The sequence below is a fragment of the Lycorma delicatula genome, chromosome 4 (assembly GCF_047948215.1).
Source record: "Lycorma delicatula isolate Av1 chromosome 4, ASM4794821v1, whole genome shotgun sequence".
Classification (NCBI taxonomy): Eukaryota; Metazoa; Arthropoda; class Insecta; order Hemiptera; family Fulgoridae; genus Lycorma; species Lycorma delicatula.
This window is the reverse complement of record NC_134458.1, coordinates 47,302,391-47,322,027: the sequence shown is the minus strand read 5'-3', so window position 1 is coordinate 47,322,027 and position 19,637 is coordinate 47,302,391. Positions and strand designations below refer to the sequence as shown.

Below are 19,637 nucleotides of genomic sequence, written 5' to 3'. Positions count from 1 at the left end.
AGCATAGAGCTTTTTTAACCAACAAACTTTTACAATGATGAAATAGATAAAAATTTCTAAATTGCAAATAACTTCTATTACCTTCAGCATTGTATCCCATGGTAATTCAAGGCATGGCCTAGTGATGGTGCGTTTAAGTTCTCGTTCCCGTGCACCTCGCGGATGCAGACTATTCACAATAGTTTGGAACTGCTCAGCATCAGTTATTCTCCACCAACCTCTACGCAGCTCTGAAATTACAACACCAATATGGGATTATGATCTATAAACATAACATAATTACTACTAACTGCAACAGATATTGATGAATAATAGTTATATTACACTAAAATACAATTTTCCATATCTGTATAGCTATACATATATAATAATCTCAAGAACTATCTGGTTAATTTAAACAGGATTAGAACCCTGAATGTATTGATGATGGAGGCTGAAAAACTAATTCTTAAAAATACATTCAATCACCCTACAATAATAAGATGAAAGTTCTGATTTAATTATCATTTAAAAAACAATTTAATCATAAATATGGTAGACAGTATGGGATAATGGAAAGTTTTATAGTATAAAAATTTTGGTAAAAAAGTTCTATTTAGCAAATGTCTGCATGCAGTAGGGTAAGCACACAAGTCTGTTAAAATTACTCTAACTATTTCTGTATTTCCATTAAATGTCTGCCAAACTGCACTTTTTGTTAAAAATTTCCCCTTGTACTTTTTCTATAGTATAATGTATTATGATAATTATCTTTTCATAAGAATGTTAATTTGATCATTTTTCATTATCATAATCTGCATAGGCTGTTGCTTTCTTTACTGGCTCCAGCAAAACAAGTTAGTGAATCTCTAATCTGGTTTACAAGTAAAAATTAAAATAATCAAAAGTTTCCTACAGCTATGTATTCATAACTAATATAGACTATACATTCCAATCAGGTATGAAGTGAGATTAATTTGCATTATTTTTCCCGAACAACCAGAACACTCAACAGTAAAATTGTAAAAAAAACAAAAGTAGGATGGTTAAAGGTAACAATTTAGGAAATAATAATCTTAGAAATACTATTTAAAAAAATTAATAAATTAATAAAATGAGGATAAAAATAATGCAAACATTACAACAAAAAACAAACCTGTAGGTATTGGTTGAGGAGTAGATGGACGAGGAAGGCCATGTATTTTACAATGTTCTAGCTGTGCACTTTCCTCAGGAGTCAGAGCGAGTGGAGCAGGAGAAGGGGAATCACACTGCGATGGTGATGGTGATGCAGGTGGTGGGGGGAATACTGGAATTCTAAGTTCGCTGCCACCTTCTGCACCGCATCTGCAAAGAAAAATATATAAATGTATTTGTTATTCATACTATAATGGATTTAAAAAGTTTTCATAACCTTCTTCTAAACATACATCAATATTACAATATTAGAAACAACTTTGGCAGCACTTTAGAAATGCAGCAAGCAGTTATTAAGTTTCATGTTTTAATTGAAAAATCAGCTCTGTATGTATGTAATATGGAACATTTAAAAATGTCAGCACATCATCATTTTCTTACAATGTATAACCCTATTTCTGTTAATAGTTAACTCACTGATAAGGTAGGTAATTTTCATTAGGAAGGTGTAATTAAAAAAATGATAAAACATATTTTAGCATCTAACTTCCTCTTATCACACATCAAATAAACCACAAAAAATATAAGGAATCGTACAGTTTTGAAAATATCAAGTTTATTGAAATTTTAATACAATACAGAGATTTTAATTCGTATTACAGTAGGATATAAGTTAGGATTTAATTCAATTTTGATACCCAAGTGTATGTTTTAACAGTTTATTAAAGTTTTTAACGCCAAGTTTTAAAATTAATTTCCCTACAAGGCACATCTTTCTCTAAACTGTGAGTGATCTGTTCAGTAGACATTTATTCATCTGTCTTTTCATCAGTTAACCCTTTAATGTTGTTGTTTTTTATGAATTTACCATAAAACGTGTGTGCTAACATTAAAAGTTTACAATTTATTTTATTTTAATAAAATCATTTATTTTCCACAGACAATATCATCATACAATACAATATATATATATATATATACATATATATATATATATATATATACATATATATATATATATATATATATATATGTATATATATATATATATATATGTATATATATACATATATATATATATATATATACTCTTTACATGTAAAAATAAGGAAAAGATAATTTGAAGTCTTCATGTAAAAAATATTGAAGAAAATAAAGAATAAAGCTAAGTCAGACTTATAAAAATCATTTAAATAATAAAAATCAACTTTATTAACACATAGTTCTGAGGAAACTGGAGACATGTGCATAACCAGTTTTGTGACGCCACTTTACAAAATGGCAGACTAGAATGAAATGCCAAAACATCCATTTCTAGCAATATTTTCTTTAATGTAAAGAAAAAAGTCTTTCTTTATAATCCTGCTAGTTAAGATTATTACAGAAAGAGAACAGCAGAAATATGTACTGAGCACACTTAAGTGAATTGAAGATACGATTTGTAACTTATATACAGCAAAACATGTAAAAGACTTTAAGGTTCCGGTAGAGTATATTTCCACTGATTGTTTTAAGTATACTGCTTCTCTTGTTATCTGGGTTCATTAGTATAAAAAGAGACATTATTACTGAATATTCTAATAAGAAATAAATCTGTCTGAAAATTTATTTATTTCAAGAGATTGAAATAACCAAGGACTATGTTTGTAATGTAATAACTTACAAAATAACTGGTTATCCTCAAAAATACAATGAAACACAATTATTTACTAATAATTTATTTTATACTTAAAATATTTTCAAAGAATAATTAAATTTACCACCAAGGACTATGTTTGTAATGTAATAACTTACAAAATAACTGGTTATCCTCAAAAATACAATGAAACACAATTATTTACTAATAATTTATTTTATACTTAAAATATTTTCAAAGAATAATTAAATTTACCTGAATCCTGTAGGAGTTGAAGTGAGTGAAGTCGCATCACAAGGTTCCCGTGGAAGAATAGAAAACCAACAAGAATCTGATTCAGCTGGAAAGCTGAGTCCACCATTAATACAATCTAACCCACTAGAAGCTTTCTCTGTACATTCACCTAACCTTTCAAATTGAATAGAAGACTGTTGATTACTGCATTTATCTTCCTCAATACTACCTTCTTCTAAAGTATCTTGCTTTATCCTATTAGTTTCATCAACTTCCATTTCTTTTCTGTCTTTATTACTAAGCAATTCTTCACCTTTTTTCACACTATCATCTATTTCCATTTTTATATCATCACACGGTTCATCATCTTTTTCATCCTTTATAGGTGTGAGAACAGGCATTTCAGATAACCCACTGGTTTCATCATCAGCTTTACCTTCAGCTGTCAAAACAGGTTTGCTTTCATTACCCTCAGCGTCTTCCTGCAGTAAGAAATATTTACAATTAAACAAATAAGAATACCAATAATATAAAATACAAAGAATTCAGAAAGACTTAATAACTACATCTCAATCACAATCATGTTATATTTAACTACATAAATCATTTAGTTATTAAGAATTAACTAAATGTGAAATTTCAGTAAGTTAACATGTGCATTAATTTAAACATAAGATTTAAATCTAAAATAAAATTTTACTAAATTATTTAATTAATATAAAAACATTAGTCATGGAGTGTGGGTGGTTGTTGTACTATAAACATTCACCATGCACTTTGTATTCACATATTTTCATTCATTTTTCAAAACTGCAGGTGAGTTAATGTAACATTTGTTGTACAATATTTTTTTACAAGAAAAAATTAATCAATTAAGAGCCATACTTCTTTGATACAATAAAATTCTCACTTAAATTATATATATTTTACTGGAATATCATTCCAGGATGTTTACATAATTTCCTGTGATGAAAGAGTTTATTTAATTTTTTATTTTTACATAAGAAACTTTTGATTCTTTTACTTTTTACATTACAATGTTCAGTGAAAATAATGCTAACTTCAGTACATCTTTTAAAGAAATAAGAACATAATTTAATAACGTAATAACATTTGTTAAGTAATCCTTAAAGCTATAATTGTATGAAACAATATTGTATTAATTTTTTTCCAGTCATCTAGAATTTAATCTCTAAATACATCAGTTTAAACAGACAGTAAAAGTTGTTTTAACAATTCTAATCATAGTTACTTGGCTATATACTGCCTGAAAACTCCCAGTTTTCAGGACATTTAAAATTTTTTAATTATACTTCATTTTGTTTTTAGAGAAATTAACTTTATTCAATAGCTAAAGCATGAAGTATGATTTAATACACATTTTACATACTTATTTTAATTAGAAACAAAACTATGTCGTAATGAATGTATTAAAAAATGAATAAAAGACAATTTATAAATCTAATTAAAAATTTTTCAGATCATGAATGGTATCTATTTTTTCAAAAATATACTTATAACTATGCAAAATTATAATAAAAAGATAAATAGAACCCTATTTAACTGAAATCTGGTTATTTGGAAAAAATAAATGATTTAAATTCAGTTTTTAGTTTATAATAAATCAATATTTTATTATCAAACAGTGAACCAAAATAAAAAGAAAGATATAAAAATACAAAAATACTAGTGTGTATTTTCATGACATTCTTAACTTGAACAAGCTTCTTGGAAGTAGTAAATGTAAGAATTGACCACAGTATTTTACTTCATGAACACTGGATGCATAGTAGATGTTTAGAGAAAAATACTATTCTAAACTGATTTGATTGGTTGCACTTCATCATTTTTTACAATATGGAATTGTACTGTGTATATTTGCTTTTAATGTTGTTTAATTTCAGACATTGTTCTGTTTAGTTGGGAGCAGTTTGCATATGTGTATTTTTCTTAATTTGTTATTATATCATGTTTACTAGTATTTTTTCCCCCTATCAACACTATTCATTAGTATTTCATGTTACTGTTACTGTTAGCTTAAATTAGGGTTTTGAATAAATCACTGATTTTAGCCAGAAAATAATTAAACTGTATTGTTAGTTTTACTTAAGCTATTAGACAAGATAATGGAGAGCTTTTAAAAAAAAAGTTGCAACCAAATTCAAACATCAGAACTTCTATGGTTCCCGGTTAGAAAATTCAAAAGATACATTAATGTTTTCTATTCAAAATTGACTTGTAATCAATCAATCAAAATCAAAACAAAAAACAATGAAATTGGCTGAATATGAACAATTAACTGAAGCACTTTGTCTAACAAAGAGAAAAAATAACTCAGCTGTTATGGCAAATTTTGTAAGGAAAAGCCCAAGTTTGCTTTTTTATTTGCAATTCCAGCCATTGTTTTACATGAAATGATGTCATGACATTTCTAAAAAAAGAAATTAAGTAATAAGACTTTTTTTCTAAATGAATTATACATATATTGTTACTGTACTACGACAGTTGTCTGAAAAGTTTTGAGCCTAACATAGAAAGACGTATTTTTTCAGTCAAATATAGTTATATTTTTCAACAAAGTCTCCTTTCAAGTTGATACACTTTTTCCAGCAATGCTCTAACCTCTTTAACTCTTCCAAATAGTAACTGGCATCTTTCTCTGCAAAATAGGCTTTTACATATGCGATAACGTCCTTGTCTGATGATAATCTCTTTCCTCCAAGTAAAACTTTAAGGTTAGGAAATAAGAAAAAGTCACTTGGGGCCAGATCTGGTGAATACCAGATCATGGTATATAATACCAGATCATCCACAGTGGTCAACCAATTCAAAGTGCAATTTGTGAATTTTAACCATGGTGACTGTCGAAGTGTGAGCAGGTGCATTGTCCTGATGGAAAAGCACTTTCTTCTTCTTCAAATGTGATAAGTTTTTTGCAATTTCTGCCTTCAGCTTGTCAAGTAATGATGCGTAATACTGTCCCATTATTGTTTTACCATTTGAAGATAACCGATAAACAAAATTCCGTTACTATCCCAAAAAACAGTTGCAATCACCCTCCCAGCCGATGAAACCATCTTCACCTTTTTCGGAGCAGGTTCACCCTTAGAAATCCAGTTTTGTCTCAGGAGTGTAGTGCTGGATCCACATTTCATCTACAGTTATGAATCGACGCAAAAAATCTGACTTCTTTTGCTTAAACTGCTCCAGCAGGGCCTTGGAAATGTTCATTCAAATGTGTTTTTGGTCCAAAGTGAGCAAACACGGCACCCAACATGCGGACAGCTTATGCATACCCAATTCTTCAGTTAATATACGACAAACATGTTGTTTCTATATGCCCATAGTCTATGCTATCTCTCTAACCTTAATTTGTCAGTCGTCCAGTACCATTTGGTGAACCTTTTCAATGATATTGGTGGTGGTTGCAGTTTTTGGCTGTCCCAAATGCTCATCATCAACCAAGCTGGTATGACTATGTTTAAATTCAGCTGCCCATCTTTTCACAGTGGCAAATGATGGGACACAGTCCCCATAAACAGCGTCCAACTCGGTTTTAATTTGTGTAGGCGTATTGCCTTTCAAATGCAAGTGTTTAATCACAGTACGATATTTGATTTTTTCCACTTTCACAGAAACACTCACAATGACTTATTTAAACGATTATCAAACAACAACTGAGCTGAAGTTTTAGTGAGTCATTTTTAACGCAAGTGTGAATACATTCCCTAACTTTAGTTGACGAGTGCTGCCATCTTCATGTTAAGGCTCAAAACCTTTCAGAAATCTCTTGTAAATGTTAATTTTTTTAACTTAATATATCCATTTGTTCATAATTATGGGTGAACTTAATTATTTTTGTAGAGGAGTAATTAAAAAGTATTTTTAATACAGTATGTGTATAGACCTATTGATATAAAAATTATTAGAGAATTTCCAAAATACCTGCTTATACAGAAACAGATCAGTCCACATCAGTCCAGTTAAATTAGGTTACTGTGACATACTAAATAAAAAGAATGACAATAATTTCCTACTGTGTTTTTATTTTGAATAAAATCTAGTGTTAAAAACTAATTTGAAAAACAAATGAACCAACAAACAATTCTTAACAGCTGAAAAATAAAAATATGCAAATACTTTGATTATTTGCATATTCTACTTACCTCAAACTATATTCAGTGTTAGACTTCAAAGTTTTAAACCTCACTGACATTGAAAGAAACATAAAAATATCATTAATATTTTTTCTTAAAAATAAAATATATTTTGATTTTTTTGTATGAACTGAGAATAATTATTTATAGAAGAAACCATGAACTCTTTCAGAGTAAATGTTATATTAAGTTGTTTAAAACTGTATATATTTTTTTAAATCAAATGAAATATTTGATGCATTAATATACTTCTAAAAATTCCACAGATACTTTGCTTATACATACTAATAATTTAACATTGTTTATTCTTGTTAAGAAAGTAAATAAAAATAAACAACACCTTTATTTGTCAACCTTTTCATTTACATACTATAATAACAGAATATGCTTCTACGCTTACTAAATTTTATTCAAAAATAACAATGCTATACTACCTTTTCAAGCTTATCAAAAAGTTCTGGTTCAGCACTTTCCATTCCTTCAACAAACACACCACCGGCAGTCGGTAGACACCAATAACGACGCCAATACCTGTCTTGACCATAACAATTGGCACGTAACTGTCCAGCTGACTTAGTTAATGATTCTAGGTTTTGTTCAGATTGTTTGTTCAACCTTTCCAGTTTTCGTGCCATTTCTTCGACACTTAACTTCTTATCCTCCTCCTAGAATTAATGAAAAAATGTATAACTTACTTTCTACGCAGCAGCCTAGTCAAGAATTTAAAAATATAGCTCTAAATTTTAATATAGCACCCTAAATAAAATGTTGGTACTTATTGGTTATCTGCCTGCCACATACAATCGTTATTTTAATCAAACTGTTAATTCTTAGATGGCGCCATGGGAATGATATATTGAAATAAGAAAATAAATAAATAGAATTATAATTATAATCTAACCAAACTTAACCTATGCTTGCTTTGCTTACTAGCATTGACTGAATGAGCCTATTAACCCTGTGAGCAAGCATAGGTTAAGTATGGTTAGATTATATTTATAATTTTATTTATTTTCTTATTTCAATACAGAGTTTCAGTGGCGCCATCTAAGAACTAACTAACTATAGTTTGAACCCGTTGGAATAGAAAAATACATGGTGGGCAGATAAAAAATAAGTACCAAAATGTTTTATCTTATTTCAACATTATCAGTTATTATTATTAAACCAATTTTTTACCAACTCCTGAAGATTCAGTGTAAAGTATTCAGTGATTCTAAAGGTAAAATTACATCTAATCTAATTCTAAACCTACCAGCTAAAACTTATTATTGAGGACAGAAAGGAATTTTTAAAAGGAGTAAACACACTTTTTTATGAAAAATTGCTTTAGGCTTTTTACAACATTTTTTTCTATCATCACAGGGAACAATCTCATATGGTAAACTCTTTTTATGAATTTCTTTTTAAATGCAATGACTTACATTTGAGTAATGTTGTTCTGTGGACTTCCACATATCTACTTTGTCAATTTCTAGGGTCATAATTATGAGTAAATTTGTTATAAAATCTGTCTCCCTATTTTTTATAGCTTGAGATATAATATCTTTCTGTAGTCTTTTTTGTATTCCCTTTCATGGATCTTTTGAGATCTTTTTGTGGTCTCTTTTGTGACCTAAAAACGCTTTATAAATTTTGTTTAAATGTGATCTGTAAAACAGAACTGAGCATTGTATAGGAAAGATTATTATCAAATTATGACAAACTGCCCTTATCAATTTGCAATCAAAAAGCCTAGATATTTATCTTAGATACAAAATACTTAAGTTTACTTTCTATTTGTCTAATTTTGCAAATGTTCATTCCAAGTCAAATTATGATAACTACAAATCTAAGAACATTCATTACAAGTGATGACTGTTCTATAGTTTTATTAACTATCATGACAATATAATATTACTTTCTTGTTTACAATATTGATCTTTTAAAGCTTTAAAACTGGATCTATTTTCATTTATTAATAAACTATATTGAATAGAATTCTGAATAGCTGTTTCTATCTAAGAAAGTAACTATCTTTAATGTATCCATGTTAGCACTGAACTATATCAGTATTGTATCATCTGCATAAAGTATTACTTGATTATTTTTAATAGCTGATGGTAGCTCACTGATATATATTAAAAATAAAAGTAGTCTTATCATTGAATTCAGCACTTTTCTACCAAATACAAACTGGGGCTGATAATTTCTTAACTATTCCTATATCTTACTTCACTCTACAAATTGTTTCCTACTTATAAAATATGATAAAAATTAATTATTTATAACACATGTTATGCTTATTTTCTCTAGTTTTTATTAAAAGAATTTAAAATACATACAATAAAAGCTTTATTAGAACTAAAAAGGTATAACTTTTTCTTCTATTATATCTTTCATGTTTTCTAGATAAGTTTAAGGCCATTAAATAGATTGCACTTTTCTAAATCCAAGCTGTTTTCCTATTAATATATGATTTTTATTTGGATGAGATTTTAACATATTAAACACTAATTTTCCAAATATTTCTGAAAAATATAGAATCCAAACTTACAGGTTTATAATCTTCTGCTCTCATTTTATCAATATGTTTTTAAAAAGGTTAAACTTTGACCATTTCTAATTATTCAGAACTTTCACCTAATTCAAATAAGCAATTAATTGTACCTACTACTAGACTTACTATTTGTTCCCTATAGTACTTTAGGACTAAACTTTTTAAAGGATTTATAATGGAGGCATAGGGCATTACTGAGTAAAAAGACTCCTTAAAATCATCTTTGTTTTGTTGATTTTCCAGTAGTATAAAAACACATTTACATTTGCAGAATGTTAGCAATACATTATCTAACAATTTTTTTATTTTGATAATCTTAGGCTTGGAAACAAGTTGTTTTTTGCTGCAAGAGATATAGTGGGTCGGATGTGATAACTAATGCCTCACTAAAAACACTGTATAATTGTTTAGGAGTTAACTATAATCTTCACTGGCAAAATTTTAAATTTTTGTTTAAACTTGATCACCACTGTAAAATACTTACTTGACTTTTCACTTTGAATTACTAACTTACAAATTTGGTGACAAGCCTTAAATAAGAGTGACAATACATTCATGTTAACTGAATGGAGAGAAGAAAATGTGAACATCAAGCAGTCATAACTTCTTCATAGCAATCACCATAGAAAGTCGCCTACCCCAAATCACTGAACAAAATTAGACCATTTTTTGTACTAGTTTAAACTTTTCTTTTTCTGTTTAGCCTCTGGAACGACCATAAGGTATTACTTCAAGGATGAATGAAGATGATATGAATGAATGTAAATGAAGTGTAGTCTTGTACAGTCTCAGGTCGACCATTCCTGAAATGTGTGGCTAATTGAAACCTAACCATCAAAGAACCATCCATATAAAAGTAACTGCCTTTACTAGGATTTGAAACTTTAAACTCTCGACTTCGATATCAGCTGATTTGCGATGATGAGTTCACCACTAGATCAACCTGGTGTGTTAGTAGTTTAAACTGATGTCCAGTTAAGCCACTCAAGAATAACTGGGCATTTACTGCAAAATATTAACTTTACCAGCTGTGTGATAAAAAAAATTATAGTCCACACACAATGCAATAAATAAAGGGCTGATATCAATTATAATAAAATGCTCTCAAATTTATAATTAAAAGAATTACAATAAAATGAAAAAATATTTATAACATATATTGCCAGCAAATTTTAATCAAATTTTTATTAAAAAAAAAATTTTCCCAAAAATATAAGTTGTTATTATGATGCGAGTGTTCTTTTTTATGAAAACATAAAAATGAATTTATATTATTTTTTAATGTAAAGTTCAAATAACAGTGTACTACATAATTAATAAGCAATCTAATGAGTGCAATTTATAGGGAATAAAAAAAGGAGATGAAAAATCCACTGACACTAGTGACAATGGCATCTAGTGACACTAAATATATATCGTTTAAATTAAGATGCTAAAAAACAATTATGTAACATAAAATTTTACAAGAATGAATTTTAGGAGAATTTTTAGTTTACTTAATTATTTACAAACATTTTATTTTAGATTAAATAATATTTAACTTACTTCTTCTGGTTGAGTTCCTTCACTCTCATTGCCACTTTCTACTTCAGCTTCTTCTTCATCGTCTGCTTCTTTTGGTGCAGGAACTACTATTTCCTCTTCAACACCCTGTATAACCTTATCACCTCCACCACCAACAGCAGCCATTTGTCTGAGTTTGCGATTATGTAGATGTTTTAGTCTAGAAAATTAAAAAAAAAATCAACATGATTAATTAAACTATTCTTGCATATCTTTCTCCGCATGTAACTAAACCATATAAAGATAAAATCATATATTTTGGCTTCATCATGTTTCACTATTGTAAAAAATACCAAAATTTATTTTACAATTAACCGTTGCATGAAAGTATAGATTTATCAACAGAAAAAATTTATAAAAACAATGAAAATGTAGTACAACTCTTAAGTACTCTTAAACATTACACAGATCAGCGAATCCCCGTTCCAATGGCGACTTTTATTTATATTTATACTCACTTAATCAGTACTGCCATGATCTCTTAACTGGCAATATAACAAGTTATTATTATTATTATTACACCTAGAATAAATAAATGTATCATGTCTTAGGCAATAAATGTATTGGAAAGGAGCCGTGGTGACAAATTCCCATTTGAACCATTTTCAGAGAAATAAGCATGTTACTAAATGTTCTGAATTTAATATAAGAATAGATTCTGTAAAAAAAAAAAGCTGGATAATACAAGTATTCAATCTTGTCTTAAATTCTCAATAACATATTCAAATAATTCAGTAACACATAACTGAACACACATACACAAATTCTATAAACAATATGGTTTAAGCTGATGTAAGAACTTACTAGGAGAGTCAACTTATATTTAAAAGTAGTAGAAAAACAAACATAACATTTGTGATATCGTATCTTCATTTGATAGTGATTTTACTACTGTGCTGGATACAAAATCTACCTCACCTGTTTTTCAATTCATTTAGTTTAAAATTACAATAAACAAAAATATAAAAGGATCAGAAATTTCTACATTAAATTCCTATATAGTACTTACTTGCGAATTTTTGTTTCAGTATTCCACCGATCTCTTCGAAGCTGAGCAACTGTCTCAATAGCACCATCAATTTGCCGAATGACTGCTTTGTTTTGTAACAGTTCATTGCAAAGGAATGCAAGAATTGCTGCTTTTTGTGTGGCATTTAATGCTAGGAACGGCTTTCTTCGTAACCATTCTGACATTCGCCACGTTTGATTTTCTCTTAAAGCTACAAAGAAAGCAGCATTTTTTCCACCTTCCCACACCTCATCACCACCATTCTCACTCATATTGTTATGATGATCTGAAACTCTTTTTTCTCTATCTCGCTCGAAATGAACACCTGTAATAATCATATGCAATTCTTGATATCATTTTCAATAATCACCACATAATTTGATTAATTTATCATATTACATATTAATATTTTTCATTCATTTTACAGCTATAAAAATATATCACACAAATGCATTAGTCTTCACTAACCCTCACAAATCACTAATTCTTCTGTTTTCTGGATATCTATAAAGTTGAAATTTGTGAGTTATTCAAAGGAGACCTTTAGGAAAAGTAATCAGATTATTTTGAAGAACTATCCCCAAGGGATTAACTTACAAAGGGGTTAAAAAGTTGTGCTGGACATACGAGCTGGCAATTTAAAAAAAGGGGAGACATATTTCCCTTAAGAAATAAGATACCACTATCAAGGGTAGTTATTTTTTTTATTCATAACTAAATGGCTAAAAATGGGTGCAAACTGATCCAAAGGAAAGCTCTCTTGACATATTCATTGTTAATTCTCCTACTTTATGAACAGCTAAAAAACTGAAATTCAGTAGTTATTCCTAAGATGTTGGTATTAATAAAAGCAATATTTATTTTACACCCACTAAGGGGTTACATTAATTATAGGTGTCAAGAGCACAAACTTAGAACTTAGAAAACTTTTTCTTAAGAAGTATGAGTATATTGCTGAAATGGGATTTTTCTCTTATCCCTGTGAAGTATGAAGGGGGCACAAACCAATTTTTCAAAATAATGTGTCTCAGTTCCAATTGAAAAACACTGAAATTAGTAAAAAAATACTCAAACAAATATTTATTTAAGTTTAGAAATTTCCTTTAAAGCCACTCCTAAACAAGGATTGTTTATTGAACTAAGGAAAATATGAGCAAACACTTGTCCATTCATTGTCATTGTCCAAATCAATAAGTTCATTAATTTTTATTTTGATGGAACCACTCAATTCATAAAAGACTGACTCAAAAATAACAAAAGTTCAGCATTTAAATAAAAGTCCAGATTGTGGTAGAATGTGAAAAATGTGTAAGTCTGCTAACAGTTATGTAGTGAGGGTATGAATTTTTTTATACAGCAAATAGAAGATTGTTAAGCCACTTCTAATGACTTTAAGTAGAATTACAATAAATTTAATTCCCGAAAGTTAAAAGCACTTGGACAAATTTTACAATGTGAATTTTTAAATAAAAAAAAAAAATGTAACAAGAAGTAAAATTGTATACACAACTATAGTAAACATGTGCAAAAAGCATATTCAGAAACTGCCTGGTCTCAGATCTAAGAATACTCATGCTTTGGTCACCAGCAGCTTCTAGATACAGACGGGTTTCGTTTAAAAATTAGTTTTTCTAAGTATAAGTAAGTTTTTAATAATAAAAACCTTATAGTTTGACAAAGTTTTCAATAAGATCAAAACTGTTAGTTTAAATCAGTTAACTCAACAGGGGCTGCTTGAAAAACAGTTCAACTGTATATTTGGGCTACTTTAATTATACTATAGTTTTAATTTTTTTTTGTAAATTAAGGAACTTCTTCTCCTTATCCAGGAGGGTTTTGCGGTATAATTTAGTTTTAAGTGAAATCTGCAGAATCACACAACCTTTTTCATAATACTCTTGTCAGCGCTCATTTATAAAAATAACATTATAAAACAAATGACCAAATCTAAATTCAAACTGGGCTAGTTTACATCTTACAAATTCAATTTTAATATAAGATGAAAAAATGCCATGATAAAATTCTTTAAGTAAACTACTGCACATATTTGTAGATTTAACTATAAACCAGAATGACACAAAATAATATCCATAATTGTAGACCTAAAAAATTATTACATGTACAATTTAAAATCCGAGTTAATGTTAGACTGTATAAATAAGACTTTTTTTACTAGGGTAATACAGTTTTGATTACTCTTGTCTTGAACTTTCCGCAACCATTTAAGTAGATACAAAGTTGAGAAGATTTGCATATTAAAGAAACATTTCCTCCAGCAGGCTGCTTGGTTTGAGTTCACGATGGTGTAGGAGTTTTATGTGCTGTTCAACCCTTCAGTGTGATGGAAATTACCTCACCCCTGAAAGGCTGATGATATACGATCACGTCAAATTGGAGTTGCTGATTGTAGCAGCACCACTGACTGCTAGTATTGCAGTTACACTAGCAAAAACTGTAAAGAGTCAACACTGGTTGCTTATATTACAGCAATAGTAGCAAAGCCATAAGCATTGACAGAAATGAGTTACAGCAGAAGTAGTAGCAGTGTTGGTGTACTAACAGTGGTACAGCAACTGAAGCTGAATTGAAATTGTAATGGCGAAAATATATATAAAAGAAATATGGTGAAGAAGTACCTGATGGAGGAATGAAGTTGTAGTGTTAGTAATACTGTAGAAATGTAGAGGATGCACTGGTTAGTGTCATCACAGTCACAGCAATAGTAACAACACTGGCCAATGACACCTTGTGAATACCTTTCACAATCATTTTCCCCAATGGCTGCTAACTCTTTTTTGGTAAGTACAGGTCATGAATAATAAAAATTCTACTTTCAAGAAAGTACAAGTAAAGAATAATATAAGATGCTTTTTGACTATCAGTTTTCACATATGGTCATTTTCTTTTGATATTTTATGTTACAGATCAACATTATGTCTCAATGATATAATATTATAACTGCAATATGGTTTATATATTAGAATAACTCATACTCTGATAAATGCAGAACACAGAAGAAACTGATCTTTAATCAGACAATAAATCAGCATACAGTAATGATGATAATCATAACTAGATAATATATTGTTTTATTCTTAATTCTCATTAAAACAGTTTTCACAACTTTCTGAATTAGTTCAGTAGCATTACATTATCTTCTTACTGTAATCATTTAAATAATTTGTGAATTAGTAGCACTTTTATGTTTTGTTTTTTTTGTTGGATAGTTTTATTTCAACTATTGTTTATATTTGTTTATTTATGAATAGGCTTTGCAATTTTTCACTCAAGTATATTTTGGCATTGTAATTTTTAAATCACTTAATGGAGAGGTGAAATTAACTTTCTTTTTATTAATGATAGGCTGGGTGGCAGCCATTTTCCTTCTGATTCTAATTAAGTATTAATGCATTACAAACAATAGAATTTAACTGTGAAAATTCTAGATATTCTTCTCTAATGGGTTAATCAAAATTACATTTATGAAAACCTAATCTCTAACTTAAAAGAGAAGTATTTTAAAACTTTAAGCCTAAAAAAATTATTTATTCTAGTTTTAAAAATAAAATTAATTTAGAAAGTTTATAATAGTGATCAAGAAAAAACTAAGATGGTGGCTAGAATAATTTAGTCAGTGAGTGTATTGCCATGTCACTTTTAAATAAAAATGAAATGCTGCTGTTTTAAAACTGCTCAGTCGTGAAAAGAAACAATCTAAACAGATTTAAAAACAAAACCTTTGAAACTTGAAAGAAAACAAACTATATATTTAACCAACTCTCAATAAAAACAACACTAAAATAAACATCAAATAGAAAGTACTGATTCTAGGACCTTTTTAAAGTTCCATGTACAAGAACAACGTTATAATTTATGAATAATGCCAATTACTTTATGCATGCATACATGCATTAACTGTGTATAAACAAAGGGATAAATGATCTACCTGTTAAAGCTTTAACCTCTCCAGTAGCATTGGCATATAGATATATCCTCAGTATTTCTGATAGGTTTGCATGTGTAATATCGGCCTGTTTTAAGCTCTGACCAAGAAGTGTGGTATGTCTAGCAGGGTTTGGTATACCAGGATCTTCAATTGCACAGATTATAAGATGTGTCATTACTGATAACAATTCTTCTTCAGCTTCTTCGTCACCTAATAAAGCCATCTGAAGACTGTTTAAAGTAGGTAGACTATCCATATCTATCAAGAGAAAAAAAATCTTACAGTACAGCACAAATAAAATCTGGTTTTTTATACAATGAGGGTACTTAAAATAATCTTTAGGACATATATTTTTACAAAAATCTCATACCTAATCTTTCCAACTTTACAAAGGGTATCTTCAGTATTAAATCTACAACCAGTAATTAGATTTGTTTCACATGTCAAACAAATATTAATTAATAGCAAACTTCTAATAAAAAATTCTGTAATTAATACTAAAACAATAGTTTATAAGCTACTAGAACATGTGGAGTAAGACGAGCTAGGTGAAATCGATTTTAGTTTTAGAATGTGTACAGATACAAAGGAGGCTATTCTGGTCCTCAGACTGATCTTAAAAGGGAGGTTTAAAAAAAATAAAACTACATATATGGCATTTGTGGATATGGAGAAAGTATTTTATAATCTAAGATGGAACACCTTTAAAATTTTACAGGAAATCGAGTTGAAATACAGGGAAAGAAGAGTTATTTACAATCTGTATAATAATCAGGTAGCAAGGAGTCATCAGAATAGAAGAAGAAGAAAGATGAGTGAGATATATATATATATAGTATATTCCTATTGCTTTTCAACTTGCACATACGATGGTGAATCAAATTTAAACGGTAATTTTATTATTCTATTCAGCAAGCAGTTTTGAGATGAATGATAGAGTGGGGGGGGTTTTTTTTTTTTAATGTTCAGTATGTTAGAGAGGGGGAACCAGCTTGGTTAGCTCCTCTGCTCTGTTCTGTCATCAGCACAGCCATAAGTGAACAAGAGGTTTCGTCGTCTGTTGCACAACGTATAATCATAAAGTTTTTAACTAATGAAGGCGTTAAACATGCGGAAATTTTAATCGCTAAACATACAGTTTGGGGACACTACACTGTCCCAGAACTGAGAGTATATGTGGACCAGACAATCTATGGGCGGGCGAGAAAGTGTGGAAAATAAAAATCATGATTGACCCCAAGGTCAAGTCTTACAGCTGACAACATCTGCGCTGTTTGAGAGCTCATCGAAGGTGATTGCCAGTTCAGTGTTGAAGAAACATGTCAAAAATGGATATCAGCTATGGGAGTGCTCAATCCATTGTTACTGATCATCTTGGCTTTAGAAAAATTAGTGCTTGATGGGTTCCTAGGTAGTTGACTGGAAATCAAAAACAGGTTAGGCTGGAGATCTGTGAGAGACTTCTGAATCGATTTTGGCAAGAACGAGACAATTTTTTCAGGCACATCATCACATGTGATGAGACATGGGTCCATCATTGCATTCCAGAGTCAAAAATGGTAAGTAAGAAGTGGAGAGTTTTACTCACTGATTTATTAACCACAATCAACAAATGATGAATGCGGCTTACTATTGCCAACTGCTACAGTCAACAAAAGCTGCCTACCGAAACAAAAGATGGGGTATGCCCATCAGAGATGTCATCCTTCTCCATGACAATGCCAGGCCACACACTGTGATTTTGACAAGGGATAAATTGGAAAAAATGCACTGGGAAACCCTCGACCATTCTCCCTGCAGTCCAGATTTGTCCCCCTGTGACTATTTTTTGTTTGCATCCTTGAAAGAACTGCTTGGAGGGGAACGATTTGAAAACAATGAAGACGTTGAGGAGTGCTGTGCAATTGGTTGATGACTCGTCCTCAAACTTTTTATGAACAAGGAATATTCAAGCTTCCTAATCGCTGGCAAAAATATACAGATCATGCAGGAGACTATATAGAGAAATGATGAAGGTATAAATTGTGTATAATATTAATCAATAAATTTATTAAAAGAAATTACCATTTATATTTGATTCACCCTTGTAGAAGTAAAAGAGGAATTAAAAAAAAGATCTGAGAATCAAGTAACTATCTTGAAGAGATAATAAAGATGTTATAATTTGTTGATAAGATTTTTTATTTGATGGAAATCAAAAATTTCCTTCAATTTGAAGAAAAATGGGTGACATGGATTTAATGCTAGAAGAGAAATTCAGTTTGAAAGTAATTAAGACTAAAACATAGGTAATAAAATGGGCAGAAATGAAGGCAATGAGGAATTAAATATTATGAAAGGAGAGTATTACACCAGAAGTTGCAGAGATTGTTAATTATAGAGGTAGATGAATTAGGGTAGACATCAAAAGCAGAAAACTGGCACAAAGAGCTTTTATGCAGAACAGAAGTCTGCTTTTAACAAGTAAATATCTATCGATTAGAAAAAAATTCTTAAAATGTGGAATGTATTACCTTAATGGTAGTAATATATGAACAGTAGGAAAAGCAGAAAAGTAGAGAATAGATGATTATGTGGTTCTACAGAAGGATGTTGAAACTTAAGTCATTTGATAAAGGAAGAAATGAAGGGGTCTGAAAAGTGAATAGATAAGAACAATTTGTGGCATAATCTCATAGATAGAAGAACTAGGTTGGTGGGTCATAAATTAAGTTTACAAGGTTTAGTTCATATTTATTAAGAGATGTGTTTCAGGTAAGATCTATAGAAAATACAAAATATGGTTATCTCTACAGAAATAACTATTATATGGTCTTTACTGATAAATCACTGAGATCATTGATGTTGCCAACTGTATTTATGAGGGTTATTTTTTTTTCAAGGTCCGATTGGTCATGAAATTAAAACCACAGTGAAAAAAAAATTTTTTTAAATTATAACAAGTACTTACATAGTTACGCTATTTCTCTACATAGTCACCACTCCGATTTAGACATTTGTCGTAGTATAGTACCAACTTTCCAATACCCTCGTCATAGAACAGAGCCACCTGTGTTTTCAGCCATGTTTCTACGCTGGTCTGCACCTCAATGTCTGTGCCAAAATGTTATCCTCCTAGCCAGCGTTTCATGTGAGCAAAGAGTGAAAATCGGATGGAGCCAAGTCCGGGCTGTATGGTGGGTGATCAAACACTTCCCAATGAAAACGCTGCAGGAGCATCTTTGTTACAGCTGCAGTGTGCGGCCGAGCATTGTCATGGAGAAAGACAATGCCTGATGACAACATTTCTCTCCGCTTATTCTGAATTCGTAGATGTTGAAGAGTCACGCAGTATGAGGCTGCAGTGATGGTCATGTCACATTCTATGAATTTCACCAAGAGAACCCCATTCCGGTCCCAGAAAACAGTAGCCATACACTTTTTGTTGGAGAAGGTTC

General features: G+C 30.0%; 1 protein-coding gene across 1 annotated transcript in view; it reads right to left on the bottom strand.

Moving 5' to 3' along the window:
- Window positions 1–19,637, bottom strand: part of tou (bromodomain adjacent to zinc finger domain 2B toutatis) — a 539,960-nt gene that overhangs the window by 38,848 nt on the left and 481,475 nt on the right. Inside the window, exons 25-31 of the mRNA XM_075362856.1 lie at window positions 16,201–16,458; window positions 12,255–12,579; window positions 11,228–11,405; window positions 7,578–7,808; window positions 3,008–3,468; window positions 1,136–1,326; window positions 82–230 (exon numbers count right to left, since the gene is read on the bottom strand). Coding sequence (XP_075218971.1) covers window positions 82–230; window positions 1,136–1,326; window positions 3,008–3,468; window positions 7,578–7,808; window positions 11,228–11,405; window positions 12,255–12,579; window positions 16,201–16,458 — 1,793 coding nt within the window. The remainder of the gene's footprint in view (window positions 1–81; window positions 231–1,135; window positions 1,327–3,007; window positions 3,469–7,577; window positions 7,809–11,227; window positions 11,406–12,254; window positions 12,580–16,200; window positions 16,459–19,637) is intronic.